The 16,600-nt window shown below is 44.7% G+C and overlaps 1 protein-coding gene across 2 annotated transcripts in view; it reads right to left on the bottom strand.

Moving 5' to 3' along the window:
• BPTF (bromodomain PHD finger transcription factor) overlaps positions 1 to 16,600 on the bottom strand; it is a 3,500,764-nt gene that overhangs the window by 2,743,069 nt on the left and 741,095 nt on the right. For both annotated transcript variants that reach the window (XM_044085088.1, XM_044085087.1), the window contains exon 4: positions 15,794 to 16,006. In XM_044085088.1, the coding sequence (XP_043941023.1) occupies positions 15,794 to 16,006 (213 nt within the window). The remainder of the gene's footprint in view (positions 1 to 15,793; positions 16,007 to 16,600) is intronic.

The following is a 16,600-nucleotide window of genomic DNA, read 5'->3' on the forward strand; positions in this document are numbered from 1 at the left end:
GGACAAATCAGCAGACCTGGCTAAAGTGGGAATTGGAGCAGCCAAGCTGTCAGATTTAGGGAGAGAAGGGAAGGATGAAGAACTCCCGACAAATGGGTCAGCAGGTCCGGCACTGGGTCCACGATCCATGGTCCTTCCAGTTGATATTTCTGTAGAAAGGGGAACCAAATTTGTCGAGGCCAAGACGGGGCTATCAATATAACTTTCCTTCCTAGACTTTTGGCTTTCTGAATAAATCTGGGAATTAAGGGGATCGGTGGAAAGGCATAAAGGAGACCCGGGGGGCCAATCGTGCACGAGTGTGTCCCTTCGTTTGTTCCCGGTGGGGGATAAAGGGCAAAGTAGCTGCTGCATTTGGCATTCATTGGGGATGCAAACAGGTCGCAGCAAGGCCGGCCCCATCAGAGGAAGATCTGTTCCACCACACTCTGTTTTAGAGACCACTCATGAGGCAGCAGCATAGCCCTGCTTAAACAGTCGGCTATCACATTGGAAGATCCCGGAATGTGCGTTGCTGTCAGAAAGCGTCCGGTGGATACAGCCCACTGCCATATTCTCAGGGCCTCGCAGCATAGGGGATAGGACTTGGTTCCCCCTTGTTTGTTGATATACCAGACTACCGACATGTTGTCCGTCTGGATGGCAATCGCACCTAGAGGTAGAGAGTTGTGAAAGTGTTGCAACGCTAGGAACACTGCTCTCATCTCCAGGACGTTGATATGCAAATGAGTCTCCATAACCGACCAAGTGCCTTGGATAGTGTTTCCCTGAAAAATACCCCCCCCCCATCATGGAAGCATCCGTGGTCACTGTGGCTGCGGGTTGGGGAAGAACAAAGGGACGACCGACTGTCACATGGTCGCTGATTAACCACCAAGTGAGATCTTTCTTGCAAAGAGTTGTCAATCGAATCTCATATGATAAAGGTAGACTCTGGTAGGACCATTGAGCGAAAAGTAGCCATTGTAATATCCGCATGTGCATTCGGCCTAAGGGAACTGTTATCAAGGCCGCTGCCACTGTGCCCAAAAGTTGTAGTATCTGTGACGCTGGTGCTTTGTCGAGAACTAGAAGGCTGGATAACTGATCCCTCAATGAGACAATTCTGGATTGAGGCAACTTGATTTTTTCGTTGATGGTGTCTATTTCTGCTCCTAAAAAGGTAATATGCTGCGAGGGCAATAATGCAGATTTCTCAAAATTTAGAGTGATATCTAAACGAGAACAAAGATGTATTAAGTAATCTCTTGTCCACAGAAGTTGATATTTGGTGGTGGAGGTAAGGAGCCAGTTGTCCAGATACGGAAACACTTGGAATCCTAGTCGTCTCAGATGAGCTGTAACCACCACCATGCATTTGGTGAACACCCTGGGGGCTGTGGTGAGACCAAAGGGCAGGGCTCTGAATTGGTAATGACTGGCTCCCAGCTGAAAACGCTGATGATCTCTGGATGCTCTGTCCATTTTGATATGGTAGTATGCATCCTTGAGATCTATAGAGCACATCCACTCCCCCTTTGACAAAAAAGGGAGGATTGATTGCAGCGTGACCATCCGGAACTCCTCCTCCTTTACAAAGGCGTTGAGCCTGCTGAGGTCAAGAATGGGCCTCCAGTCCCCCGTCTTCTTTGGTACTAAAAAGAACCTTAAGTAAGTTCTGAATCCTCTTTGGTCTGCCGGGACTGGCTGGATGACTCTTTTGTCTAGAAGATTTTGAATCTCTATCTCTGCTAGTCTTCTCAGACTGGGTGGAACATCTGGACTTTTTGCAAATACAGGGGGATTTTTTATAAAGGGAATATGGTAACCTCTGGTAATGATGCTTTTCACCCAGGAATCTGTTGTGATGTTTAGCCAGGCATTTGGGTGTAAAGCTAAGCAACCCCCAACTGTCTCCAGAGTAGAACAGCCGGGCTTCCCTTCAGGAACGCTGATAGGGTTTGCCAGAGAACTGGTCCCTGTCACCCTGGTTTTGCAGACCACCTCTGCCGATTGGACGGCGTCTTCCATTTTGACCTCTTCCTCTGCCTCTGGAGGAGGTATCTGTAGGTGTGTTTTGGAAAGCTTCCTGAGGTTTCCGGAACCACATTTTCCCACTTCGTTGCCCTTTGGGGTACGGTCTGGTTGGAGTGGAAAAACGAACTCCAACGGCAGACAGTCTTTTCTTCTTGCTCACACCTCATAAGTGTCTCCTTAACTTTTGGACCGAACAAGGCCGATCTGTCAAAAGGGGTGTTTACAAATGAAGACTTAAAGGCTTCCGCGAAAGAGCACAGGTGCATCCAGGATTGTCTCCTAAGAGCTATCGCTGAACCCGCCGCTCTACCCGAACCTTCGGCAGCATATGAAATGAGCCGCATGGATGGGATAACTATGGAATTTAGGGTGTTGAGTTGTGCATTCACTTTGTCAGAGATGGCATCAGCTACATTACCCTGAAGGGTGTCTCCTAGTTCTTTGAGGAGATCTCGTTGAAGACGTATGAAATGAGTTAGGTAGTTTAGAGACCTCATGGAAAATGTCGCCGAACTGAAAATGCGTTTTCCATATATGTCCATAGTCCTGGAATCTTTATTAGGAGGATGGACAGTAGAAGAAGACTCAGACATCTCTTTCTTAGTGGCCGCCGCCACCACCATAGTATCTACCAGAACTTCTTTTGTCAAGAAGGACTTGTCTGATGGTGCAGTAATGAACTTATTAGGCCTCCGAGGGACTGGTTCCATGGTGTCAGGAGACTCCCACGCCCTTCGAGCAACTAGTTGCATTAGTTCATCGAAGGGCGGAGTAACCCAAGAGGTGGATGGTTGAGATCCAAAGGCCTTCAGGAGAACAGACTCGTCCTCAGTAGGGGCAAGGGACTGCCAATCCCCTCTCTGTTTCAGGATTTCTAAAATGTCTGAAAATGAGACATCTTCTGAGGGGGACCGTGGGGACCCTTCTGATTCCTACAAGTCGGTATCTGATGTAAGAGATTCCTGAGGGGAATCTAAGTGCCTCCTCTTGCACAGTTTCTTCCTAGGCACTTCCTCGGTGGGAGCTTCCGGAGAAGTATCTAGGGAGGAGGGGTCACTTGAAGGGGATTCCTGAGGTCCTGGATCTCGACGCTTAGAAGGGATCTGAGGAGAAGAGGCAGAACGAGGCCCTTTGGGAAGAGGTGAAAACAGATCCGAGGAAGTAGTGGTCTTAGCAGACAAAACCTTCCTCATGGCATCGAAGGTGCCAGAATCCCGATGATCGATCGGCTCCGAAGAGATCGGTCGATCGCTCTGAACCGAGACCCCACGCTCCAAATCAGAGGACGGGGTCGAGGACATCTGCGCCGAAGCACCGAGCGGTAGAGTTGGAACTGAAGTGTCGGTTTGACTCTCACGACCGGGTCAACAAGTGACTGTCTGCCCCGAGGTTCTTCCGTCGGTACCGAAGAAACCAAGGTTGATTGAGCCGAGGGAAGAGGATCGAACCTCGGCTCCATAGGTTCTACTAGCATCGGTTCCGTCAGCACCGGCTCCGAAGATTCGATGGGTTTCGGCGGAGGAGGAACGGAGGAAATGAGAGGCAAATTCGGCTCCGAAGTCACTTGACTCGAAGCAGATAACATTTTGGCAAGGGCCGGGTTCTCCAATAACCTTTTCACCACTCGATCCAGATCCACATCAGATAATTTGGAGGAGTGTGAAGAGTGATGGGTCGAAGGAGCCGAAGAATGCACTGACTGGAGGATAGCTGATTGGGGTGCATCGATTATTGGACCCACCACCAGAGATCGAACAGGTGGATCGATACTCGGTCCCGAGTTCTGTGGAACCGATATTCGAATCACGCCAGAGGTACTCGGAGCTGGAGACTTAGGCTCCGAAGATCCTCTAGAGGACTTAGACCCCTTCGACATCTTAGAAGAGAGGTCAGCTTTTTCAAGAGAGGCCTAAAATCTGGTTTTAGAAGCCCTCTATCTACCAACTTCCTTCTTCTTTCTAGAAGAACTCTAGCACTGAAGGAGTGGCAGATAGAGCAGACTTCTTGCAAATGTACCGAGCCAAGACAATATACACATGTGTTGTGGTTGTCAGTAACGAACATCATCTGTCCACAACCACATCTCTTAAAACCTGACTTTTGTTTTTTGGACATACTAAAGTTCCACAAAAAAAAAAACACAACAAATAACCTTAAGTATTCTACTATATATACAAAAAAGAAACACCAATTAAACAATCCTAAGATATTATAAATCTTAACTACTTGAAAAACACTCCACAGCACACTTGACTAAAATATGTATATATCAATGTAATGACAGAGCCCTGTCAACTACTAAGGAGAAAAAACCCCTTCAACTAGTAAAATACTATAAGAAATCTACTCTACCAAACTAACTAACTTAACACTAACGAAACAGGATAAAATCTTAAACTACAAAAAATATTTAAATAAGAAAAGTTTTCACTGGCCCGAGCTTCACTCTTGAGAGCTTGCGATCGTTGCAGTGGCAAACTAGATCTGGGGAGTTACAGCAGGGAATCATGGGATATCCACTAGGTCTCGAGCTTCTCTGAGAGTTTCAGCTTGGAAAGCGGCCGACTCGGAGCCGAGGGATCGGCTCCGAACCTGTTTGTAAGAACAAAATGGCGAGATAGTACAACTTCACATCAACTTTATCACGTGCCCCATCCAAAACTTGACCCACGAGGGTTCAAGAGAGTTCGGTGATGAGATCTCTCTGCAGCCTCGTAAAATGTGCCAAAAAGTTCACAGACCTGATTGCAAAGGTTGGTGATGGAAAAACTTGCCTCCCTAACCTGTCCACCGCCCGGGATTCTCTATTGGGTGGGTGAACAGCAGGACTTTCCTCTGCAAGGTCCTTTTTCATGGCTGCCGCCACCACCATAGCGTCTACTGGCAAATCTCTAGATCAATGGGCTTGATCTCCTGGAGGGGAGAGTATTTTATCTGATCTCCTGGGGATGGCCTCAACGGTGTCAGGGCTCTTCCACATTCGCTGCACGATGAGCTTGACCAACTCATCGGCGGGGGGGGGGTACCATCAACACTTTAGTTTTATAAACAAAAGAAATACAATCAGTGAGCCATCTGGCTAAAGATAAAGTACAGTTTTGTACCTACCATAAATGTAGATGTCCGATAGGCATGCATCTGCAGTCCTTACAAATGGGTTGCCCTTCGGTCGGCCGGATTCCAAAGTCTGGGTCTGGCCTCGGCTGATGTCGCACTTCACCCGACGTCATAGCTGCAGTTATTCGGGTATAAAGGTATCAGCCGACGCCATCTTCCTCAGTGTTTCTTGCCCCAGATGCCAGGTGCCCTCTAGGAAGGCTAAATTTGGATAATTGCAAAAGTTTCCAAATAAGAGAGAGCAAATAAAAATAAACATGTATATACATATATACAAACAAATACACCACAATAGATTCCCTCAGCTAGCTAGAAGATGGGTAAATACCCTAGGAGTACCTCAGAGGGGAGGGAGGGTAATCCTGACTGCAGATGCATGCCTATCGGACATCTACATTTATGGTAGGTACAAAACTGTACTATGTCCTTCAAGGATGCATCTGCAGTCCTTACAAATGGGTAGAATACCATAGCCAAACTGGGGGAGGAGGAGTAATAAGATTATGGTGTAGTTAAGATCTCTTTCAAAACAGCAGTGGCAAAACCTGCTCGGGATCTGGAGTATAAGGGTAAATTATAATGCTTGGCAAATGTATGCACGGAGCTCCAAGTAGCAGCCTCTAAAATGTCTTTGGTAGCCACTCCTCGTAAAAAAGCTGTGGTAGTGGCTGTAGCCCTTGTAGAGTGAGGTCTGATGTTTTCTGGAGTTTTCTTCCCATGGTAGGAGTAACAAAATCTAATGCAATTTCCTATCCACTTAGAGATTGTCTGCTTTGAAATTGCTTTTCCTTCCATTCCTGTTGCATATGCTACCAGTAGCTGGTCAGTTTTTCTATTGCTCTTGGTCCTGTCCAGGTAGTAACGTAATTGTCTATGTACATCCAAGGTATGCAACAGTCTTTCTCCCTGTTCTGTGGGTTGGGGAAGAATGTAGGCAGGTGGATAGCCTGGTTTAAAGATACTCTGGAGACCACCTTTGGCATAAAAGTAGGATTAGTTCTCATGGACACTCTATCTTGATGGAAGATCAGGAAGGGCTGTACTGCCATTAATGCCTGTAGTTCAGAAACCCTTCTTGCTGAAGTGATTGCAAGCAGGAAAGCAGTTTTCCATGATAAGTACTGTAATTCTGCTGTTGCTGCTGGCTCGAAAGGAGGGAGTGTCAACTTTTCTAGCACAAAGTTCAAGTCCCATGCTGGCAATGGTGGCTTCCTAGGTGGTTTTACATTTTTAATTCCTCTCAGAAACTGCCTGAGCAGAGGATGTGAGAAGAGTGGAGGATCCAAGTTGTATTCTGCTGAAATAGCTGAAGCATGAATCTTAATGGAAGAATAGGACAGGCCATTGTGGAAGAGCTCTGCCAAGTATTCCGGGATGTTAGCTATGTTTACCAGTGACACATTTTCTCCTTTTGCAGTACTCCAAATGAGATACCTTTTCCATTTTGCTGAATAATTTTTTCTTGTTGAGGGTCTTCGAGCCTCCAAGATAATGTCTTTAACCCTTTGAGATAAATCTGGGTTAATTGGTCTTATGCAATGTTCCAGGCAGTCAGCTGCAGTGTTTTCAGGTTTGGATGCAGGGTTTTGAAGTTGTTCTGTGTTAACAGTAAGGGAACTAGGGGCAGAGGCCATATTTGTTCCCGAGACATACTCCTCAGTAATGGGTACCAATGTTGCCTTGGCCAGTCTGGAGCTATCAGGATGATCCTTGGACGGTCTTCTTTGATCTTCAATAGCACCTTGTGCATCAAATGAAGAGGTGGGAATGCATATGCTGTCAGGTTTTTCCAACTGAAAGATAGGGAGTCCACTTTCCAAGCAAGTGGGTGGTACGTCCTCGTGCAGAATTTTTTCAGTTGGTGATTGTGTGGGGATGCAAATAAGTCTATTTCTGGTAGTCCCCATTTCCCTGTAATGGTTTTGAAGATGTCCGGATGCAGCATCCATTCGTGGGCATCCGTGGTAGTTCTGCTTAGGATGTCTGCTAGTATATTTTCTTTTCCTGGCACAAAAATTGCTTGTAACTGAATGTTGAAGCTCAGGGCCAGATTCCAGAGGTCCATTGCCATCCGGCATAGAGGGTATGAATGTGTGCCTCCCTGTTTGTTGATATACCACATAACTGTGGTGTTGTCAACAGTTGACCCTGTCGAAGAAATGGTCTGAATGTCTGAATTGCCAGTTTTACTGCCAGCATTTCCTTTTGATTTATGTGTAGGTGCAGCTGGTCTTGAGTCCATAAGCCTTGTATGCACTTGTCCAGCATGTGCGCCCCCCAACCGAGGTCTGAGGCGTCCGTTGTGATGGTCTGGCTTGGTTGAGTGCTGTGGAAGGGCAGACCTTTGTTTGATTGACAGACCAGAGCCCACCATTGGAATTCTTGCTTCAGGCATGGAATTATTGGAATTTGGGTTTCTAGGCTGTGCTTGTGTTGAGACCATAAATTCCTTAGGTACCACTGTAACTTTCTCATATGTAGTCTGGCATGTGGAATCAATATTATGCAGGATGCCGTGAAACCCGAGGCTTGCAGGACTTTTCTTGCTGTTAGCTGGTTCTGCTTTGTTAATGCCATGAAGTAGAGAGGTAGTTGTTCCTGTTTTTCTACTGTTAGGAATGCCATTTGTTTTGATGTGTCCAGCTCTGCACCCAAGAAGGTTATCCTTTGGGATGGTATCAGCCTTGACTTTTTTATATTGACTGTGTATCCCAGGGCTTGCAGTAGATGAATGACCCTTTTCAAGTCTTTTGTTAACTTGTTTTTGTTGTCCGCTTGTAACAGGCAGTCGTCCAGGTAAGGGTAGATTTGAATTCCCTGAAGCCTGCAATGAGCAATTACTGATGCCAGGCATTTCGTGAATACTCTGGGCGCAGTAGATAAGCCAAAGGGCAATGCTGAGAATTGATAATGCTCTGATCCTGCAAGAAATCTGAGGTATCTTCTGCAATTTGGTCATATGGGGACGTGCAGGTATGCCTCCTTCAGATCTAGAGTTACCAGCCAAGACTCCTTGCCCAGCATGGGAAGAAGTTGCTGTAGGGTCAGCATTTTGAATTTTGGAACAATGAGGTATGTGTTTAAAGCGGACAGGTCGAGAATAGGTCTCCATTGGTTTTCTTTTCTTGGTACCACGAAGAGTCTGGAGTAAAATCCTTGCCCTTGTTCCATAGATGGTACCTTTTCTACAGCTCTCATCCTTAGTAAGTGAGTTATTTGTTTTAGAGCTTCTGTCTTCTGGTTTGGAGGTAGGTTTGGCATTCCTCTCTTCCTTGGTAGAGTATGGAAGTGAAACCTGTAACCTTGGTCTATTGTCTGTAAAATCCATTTGTCTCCTGTGATGTAATGCCAGTTTACTGAAAATAAGGCTAGCTTCCCGCCTAAGGGTGCTTCTAGTTGTTCCCTGGTAGGCGGTGCCAGAGCCAAGTCACTGTGATTGTCCTGTGGAAGTGGTGGTGGCTGGCTGTACCTCGCTGGTTGTTAGCCTGCCACTGACGTCCCCTGTAGGCACCTCTGGATTGACCCCTGCCTCTTGAGCGCCTATTCCTGCCTCTCTGAGCTCTGGAGGTGTCTGGAAAGGACCAATTCTTGGAAGGCCAGTTCCTGCTAAACCTTGGAGGTTGGACCTGCAAGAAATCCTTGACTGTCTGGACAGACTTTGCTTTCTCTTCCACCTTCTTCAGCACCTGCTGTGCAGGGGAGCCAAACAAATTGAGCTTATCCATGGGAGCATCTAGGAGCTTTGATTTAACATGGTCTGGTAAGGACTGCTCTTTTAACCATGCATGTCTTCTGATCACTGTACCAGTCATGGCTGATCTAAAGGAAGCCTCCAGTGCATCATAGCCGCATTTTAAGGAATGATTACTGACCTGCTGAATGTTATGTACCATTTCCTGAACAGATTTTTTGTCTAATGGTTCATCCGAGGACAGTTTTTTAGTTAAATGGTCTAACATAAATTCTTGATACTGAATCATGTGGAACTGACAGTTCAAGGCCCTAGCTGAAAGAGTAGCAGAAGTGTAAACTTTTTTACCCCATCTCTCTAAGGCCCTAGATTCCCTTTCAGAGGGAGGGTTTTGGTAGAGGTAGCTGCTACAGCCTTAGGTCCCTGGGAGATAGTTTCGGGATCTGCAAAAGGAGCCTTATACAAATGATAATGTGTGTCCAGAACCCTGTAGTACCTATCGGGCTTAGCAGGGGCCGGAGGAAGAGAATCAGGAGCAGTACAAGCATCATTAAATGCATCATCCACAACAGTAAGTACTGGAGGAATGGCTAAAGGCCTATGCTGTGGCAAATGCAAAAAGGTTCTAAGCCTTTTCCTAGAGTCTGAAAAATCCTGGCCCTGCCATTGGAATTGTTCCCTCATAGCATGCAAGGTTTCCCCAAAAGAAAATTCCTCAGGCGGAGAGGCAGAAGGAATGGACTCTTCAGCATCAGAGTCTTCATAAGGAGAAAAAGGGCCCTCTGGAGGGTTAGAATTATCTGATTCATCAGAGGAGTCATCTGAAGAAACTGGCTCAGGGGGCTCTACTCTAGGCCTCTTCTTTGGAGGTGGGTGAGAGGCCCTGTCTGGGTGTGGTTGGGATCCCCGGATCAAAGAAATGAGATCCTCTGCTAGACTAAGCATTTGTGAACTAGAGCTAGGCCTGTGAGAGGGGGTCTTAGCAGGCACAGTTTTGGTAGATTTTGCTGCTTTAGCCCTGGCAAAGGCCTTAATCGACATGGATGCAGGTGGCCTAGCAGCTCCACGTGCAGGGGTAGAAATATCCAAAGGGATAGTATCAGATAAATCCTGCGAACCTGCAAGAGCAGGTGTGATTTCAGTAGCAGATTCAGCCTGGCTGGATGAAGCCTCAGTAAGTGGCAAGCTTTCGGCCGAAGGAAGAACCGTGGACTCTGTTTCAGCCGAAACCGAGACACTCGCGGTTGGCTTAACCGCGGTTTCGGCCGAAACCGCGGACCGCGAGTGTCGGTCCTTTTCCTTGCGTTTTTTAGATATTTGCGTAGTCAGAGTATCCAATGGCATAATGTAAGCAAAAGCGGAGCCGAAAATCTCCTCAGCAAATTCCGACCGACGTCTAAGCGTTCGTCGGTTGAAAGAAGCACAGGCTAGACAAGCTGCTACGTCGTGGTCTGGGCCTAAACAAGGTAAGCAGTAAGAGTGGAAATCTTTGAGGTATTTGTTTCCCACAAGTTAAACAGTTATTCACTTTTTCTGACATCGGCTGAGGCAAGAAAGAGTCCCCAACGGGGTACTTAGCTTTTTAGAAGTCTTCGGTAGTAGTAATCTCTGGTTCTGACCGACCGGCACTTGCGAACAGCTTCTGCTTCGGGCGCCACGCGGCAAGAAAGACTGAGGAAGATGGCGTCGGCTGATACCTTTATACCCGAATAACTGCAGCTATGACATCGGGTGAAGTGCGACATCAGCCGAGGCCAGACCCAGACTTTGGAATCCGGCCGACCGAAGGGCTGCCTGACGACAGGACAACCCATTTGTAAGGACTGCAGATGCATCCTTGAAGGACATCTTTGAAACTGCCTTACCCAATTTAGCCTTAGAAAAGGAGATACACAACTGGTCTGATTTCCTGTAATCTTTAGTTCTATGGAGAGAGCATGTTTTCTTCCTTGAAGGAAAATTTATGAAAGAAAACAGGTAGTTTGAGGGACTGACTGATAGCAGGCTCTGATTCCACTTTAGGTAGAAAGGAAGAGTCAGTCCAAACGGATACCCTATCCTTCTGAAGAAACAACTATGGTGACTTGGAAGAGAGCACCTGGAGCTGTGATACTCATCCAGCTAATGTAACTGTAACCAGAAAAATGGTTTTCCATGACAAGAACTTTAAGACCACCTTGGCATAAGGCTCAAAGGAGCACTGGATCAAAGCCTGAAGAACTATAAACTCTTACAGGAGAGGAGGGTCCTTAATAGGTGGTCAAAGTTAAAAGGTATCTTTGAGAAAGACCATGCATAATCTAAATGAAACCAATGAAGAATGTTTTTTGCCTAAGTGATAGTACAAATAGCAGCAAGTTGGACTTTAACTGTAGAATAACTATGTCTACTATTGAAAGTGGACGCAAGGAAGTCAGGAAGCTGGAAAAGGTGCTGAAAATGCATCTATTCACCCCTGGAGAGCTCAAATGGAAAATCTTTTCCATTTGCTCTTATAAATCCTTTTTCTAGAAACTTTCTGGGATGAAGTAACCGGGTAAGAAAGCCTGGACTGCCTAGTCATCACTGGAAATGGAGAAACAATGCAGTCAGTTCAAGGGCCCTGAATATCCGGGTGATGTATCCTGGATAGCTGAGATAGAAATCCTGAGAAGGTTCCAACACCCAGGGAGGGTGAACTAGACATGGCCACAGAAATGGAAACCATACTTGTCAAAGTCAGAATTGTTTAATGAGGATAACTTTGCTCTTCCGATGAAATGCTTTCTGAAGAAACTTGGGAATAGGAGTCGAAGGGGGCATAAAGGAGCCCGGACGGCCAATTGTAAATCAGAAAGTCATTTGGTGACCCCCCCCCATCTGGAGGGATCAGAGAAAACTACCTCTTAAACATGGAATTGAGGCAACATGCAAAAAGGTCACAGCATGGATGGCTCCATTGGAGAAATATCCCTTACTCCACTAATGGACTGTGAGACCACTCATGAGGAAGCAAAATGGACCTGCACACTTTGTCTGCCAGAACGTCAGACTTACTCGGAATGTGCACTGCCAGTAGAAAGTGTCTGGAAGAGTTCGCTCATTGCCACTCTCTCATGGCTTTTTGGCATAAGAAATAGGATTGGGTTCCCCCTGTTAATGTACTAGACCACAGGCATGTCTGTTATAATAGCAAACATCGCTAGAGGATGAACATCTTGAAATGCCTGCAAAGCTGATAGGAATGTTCTTATTTCAAGGACACTGATGTGAAGACTGACCTCCAACTGCGACCATCATACCTTGGACCATCCTTCCAAAGTAATGCCCCCTCCCTGCCCTAATTGGAATGCATCCATAGTCACTGTGGCCTTGAGTGAGGGAAGAATAAAAGGGTGGCCCTGAGAGACTTTTGCGTGAATCCATCAAGCTATGTGTTCCCTGCAAATGTTTATAATTTGAATCAGTGCTGTCAGATGGTGATGACCTACAGATCACTGTATTGCAATTGTCCACTGTAGTGCCCTCATGTAAAACCTTGCTAAAGGTACCAAAACCATGGAAGCTGCCAAAGATTAGAGAAGCTGTAAGACTAGCCTGGCTGGAGGGGAAGGGAAAGATAACAGGTGGTGCTTGGCTCTGCAGACTGTTTAACCTTGTCTGTGGTAAGCTTGAAATCTGTGTCACCATACCCACATTAATACTAATGAATTCCAGGGCTTGAGTAGGGGAGAGCTGAGACTTTGTGTAGTTCACTGTGATTCCCAGTTGAAGACCTAAATGGAGCAAGTAGTTCCCAACTTGAATAAGTAGAGGCTTGGTAGGAGCAGAGAGAAGCCAGTCATCAAGGTAAGGAAACACCCAGAATCCTGGCAGTCTCAAGTGAGCTGTGACCACTGGCATGCACTTTGTGAACACCCCGGAGTCTGTGGTGACACCAAAGAACTGGGGCCTTGAACTGGTAGTGACTGGCTCCCAGCTGGAAGCATAGTTATCTCTTGCAGTGCCTGTCTATTTTGATGTGATAGTACTCATTCTGGAGAACTCTAAAGTTCATTCAATTGTCCCTATGCAACAGAAGCAAAATGGACTGAACTGTGACCACCCAGAACTTCAAGTGTTTGACAAATTGATTCAGTTTGCTGAGATCCAAAATTGACCTTGGGTCCCTGTTTTTCTTTGGCACTAAAAACAATCTTGCGTAAGTTCTGAATCCTTGCTGGTCTGGAGGGACTGCCTGGATGACTCCTTTTGCCAGCAGCTTTTCTAACTCTACAGCTGCTGCTTTTCTTTGACTGGGTAGAACACTGGGAATTCTCTTGATCTGACTGGGAGATTGAAGGGAAAATTATATGTAGTAGCCTCTGGTTATTATACTTTACACCCAGGTGTCTTTGGTGATGGCTATCCAGGCTTCTGGATGCAGGGATAAGAGCTACCTGACTGCCTCCAGAGTACAGCAGTTGGGCAGCCCTTCAGGAGCTCTGAAATAGCTTCTCTGAGAAAGGACCACTAAAGCCCTGGTGTTGTGGGCCTAGTCTGCCACAAGGGATACATCTGCTATTAGTGTTTCCCCTTCTGACACTTTGGGATCTGTCTCATAGCAGTCCTGTGAAGACCCTTGCATCTTGTGGAACCACATCTTTCTACCGAGACTCTGGTTCCAGGAAAAGGTCCTCTGACTTTACACATGCTTACTACATTTAAAAGAGCTATCCAAAGAAACTGTTATTACCTATCAAGCCCAAATACACAATTAAAAAACATGAAAGATGCCTGCTACAACAAAATTGCAACCAGATTGAGCAGGCCTAGACTAAACTATCAGCTAAGTAATACTCTGAAAAATATAAAGGAAAGTAAAGATCAAACTTGAATCTAAGAAATTTAACAAAAACCGCTTTTACAAAGAAAAGGTTGCCCAAACTGCTGACAAATAAGCCTTTAAGAGCCTCTCAGAGCTTCACCTACATTTGACAAATAAGCTCTGTGGAGAAAGGGGGAAGGGATAGCTAGCTATGTCATTTGTATATCAAACTGATTTGTATAGGTGCTTGTGTTGAAAATGTATTTGTAAAGCTGCTTGTGTTAAAAATGTATCAACAGTGAGTCCTGCTGGACAGAAAAGAAATACACCTGTATGTCAGACTGTATTGTAACTGCTGAAATGAATATACTGTAATAGAGAATACTGGAAGAGAAGAAGAGAGCTTAATCTCAGTCCAGCTAACATTGAAAAATAGCCTGAAATTCAATTACCTGGTTTAGGCCATAAAGACTGTATCTTACAGTTGTGAATGCAGCCACAGGCAAATGTCTGTGAAAACCAGCACTAGGAATCTTACTGTACTCTCCTTAGGGTTGAACTAATTGCCAATCTAGAAGGGTAGAAGTTTTGAAATGGTTTTATAGCTTTCAGATACTATAACACATCTCAGCAAAGCTATGTGTGTACAGTAACACATACGTGCTAAATTCTGGTTCAGTTTCTAACAAAGGGGATAGTTTGGGAACCAGACTCAGATGACCAGATGTATGTGATGTCATTCGGTCATCCAGCACTGACATGATGTTTTAATACTAGACGTGACAGAAGTCTCAGGGCATGCTGTTTTGGAACTGGCAAGAGCACTCACCCACTTCGTCTTGCCTTGCTTTTGTAAGTAACCAGGAAATAGTAATTTTTTACATCACTCAGAAAAATACAGTAAGATTAGTTAAGTACTGTTTTTTCTGCATCTGTGTGAACCTTTCAATCTGTGTTAATTTTTAATATTTCCTGTGATTGAAACTCTGGTGTTTACTGTAAATAGATACTTAGCATTTTCATGTTCTCTTATTATTATTAAATATATTTAAACTTTTCATTGTGGCTGGTCTTTTAGAGAATATTTTAACCTTTCAGAGTACTTATACTTATTTGGTGACACTACGGCCCTCCTGAAAGCCTTGCTGTATTGGTCAAACACAACCACTTGTATTAGTATTAATTTTACTCAGTATAATTGGGTACCCTTGCAAGAGCCTTAGAGAAGTTGGCTGGCAGCAACACAATTACCTTATAGTTTGGGCAAAAATTGCAGAGCTGGTAAATCTGAGCCAGCCTTTCCCAGGTGTGTTTGAAAATCAAATCTCAGTGTGTGTGTGCATCAGCTACTTGGAACATGGACACAGAGCACTGGTTTCACAGAGAGGGTGAGGCAGGACTTGACTTGGAACACTCAGCTGAGTACTCAACTCTACAGTGGGGAGTCTTACTGGGGAGGCCTGTATAGTGGGAAACCCAGTCCCCGGAATGAGTGTGTTCCCTGTGTGCTCTTAAGGGAAATTGTGCTTGATGCAGACAGCTGCATCTGAAAATAGTGTGTGTATCCATTACTGTTACACCCCTCACCGGTCTCAGTGATGAAGACTCAGGCTCCTTGATTGCTGGCCCAGATCAAGGGGTGTCATAATATCCATTAGGTCCTAGTAATGTTTATACAAGTTAGAAAGTTTCTTGACCCCCTCACTTAATGTATTTTTCCATTAAATTGTTTCCCAAAGGACATGGTGTGTGTGTGTGTGTGTGTGTGTGTGTGTGTGTGTGTGTGTGTGTGTGTGTGTGTGTGTGTGTGTTGGGAGGGCATGAAGACTTGTCCTCATAATAGCAAATTAATCGATGTACAGTACTACAAGTCACTGTTATTACTCAGTCACTCAAAGTTTTAAATTTCTTGGTGCAACCAATTAAATTAGTACCTGTTTGCAGAATACACTTACAGATCATACTGTACCTGATACTAGAAATAATTTATGATTCTTCTCTTTGATTATCAAGTCACTATTCTGCCATTCTTACAAAACTAGCAGCACTACTACTTTAATTTCACTGCATGTTTTTTTTTTTTAATTTCTGTCACTGAATGCCCAGTACTATACTGGATGCTCTCACTACTGAATCCACTTTCCTAAACTTTAATAATGAAATTAACTAAAAGGTTGCCTTACCCTTGATTTGTTCTTTGTCGGGTTGCTCCTTTGCAGATTTTTCCTCCTTGCTCTTTTCTTCTGTGAGCTGCTCTGTGGCATTCTCACTACTTGCAGCACTTGAGTGCTCACTGTCTTCCAAAGCCTTTTTGGCCTTTTCTTCTTCAGCTTCTTTCCTTCTCATTTCTTCTATCTGTGCTTCTTGCTTTGTTTTCATACGTTCCAAAATTTCTTCTACATTCAAAAAAGAAAAATAAATAATGGGGCCAAATACAGACTTCATTATAAATTCCTATTCTGGAGTAACACTTCCCACACAAAAGAAAAACACAGTCTGCTAAAAGGACAAAAACTGATACAGAACAAACAGCAAAGCAAATCAAATGACTACATTACGTAAGAAGAGCACTTTCTCCATATACCTAAACAAACTCAAGCAATAAAGAAAAAGTTTGCTAAAAGGGCCTATACCCTTTTTTGTTTAAGACAATATCATCGAGTAACGGTTACCTAAGTCAAAGACCATGCTATATTTTACAAACTAGAGGGTACATCAGATAGCTTCTCATCCACTGACAGCAGTCTTTAAATCACATCTGTACTACATTGACAATTCTCTCTCTGTAAACATTCATATTTCAGAATTACTACTCATTACTTATATGAGATACTGCAAATACACACTGAATGCCTTTTATTTCGATAGATAAGCGCTTTCGTCTCAATAAAACACCAAGACTTCATCAGATAAAATAACCTTGTGCGAGGCAGACTTTTAAATTACACTTAAAATCACATTACCAGTCTCTTAAAGAAATATGACATCTT

Source organism: Protopterus annectens, chromosome 10.part0 (assembly GCF_019279795.1).
Source record: "Protopterus annectens isolate FY-2018-M chromosome 10.part0, PAN1.0, whole genome shotgun sequence".
Lineage (NCBI taxonomy): Eukaryota > Metazoa > Chordata > Ceratodontiformes > Protopteridae > Protopterus > Protopterus annectens.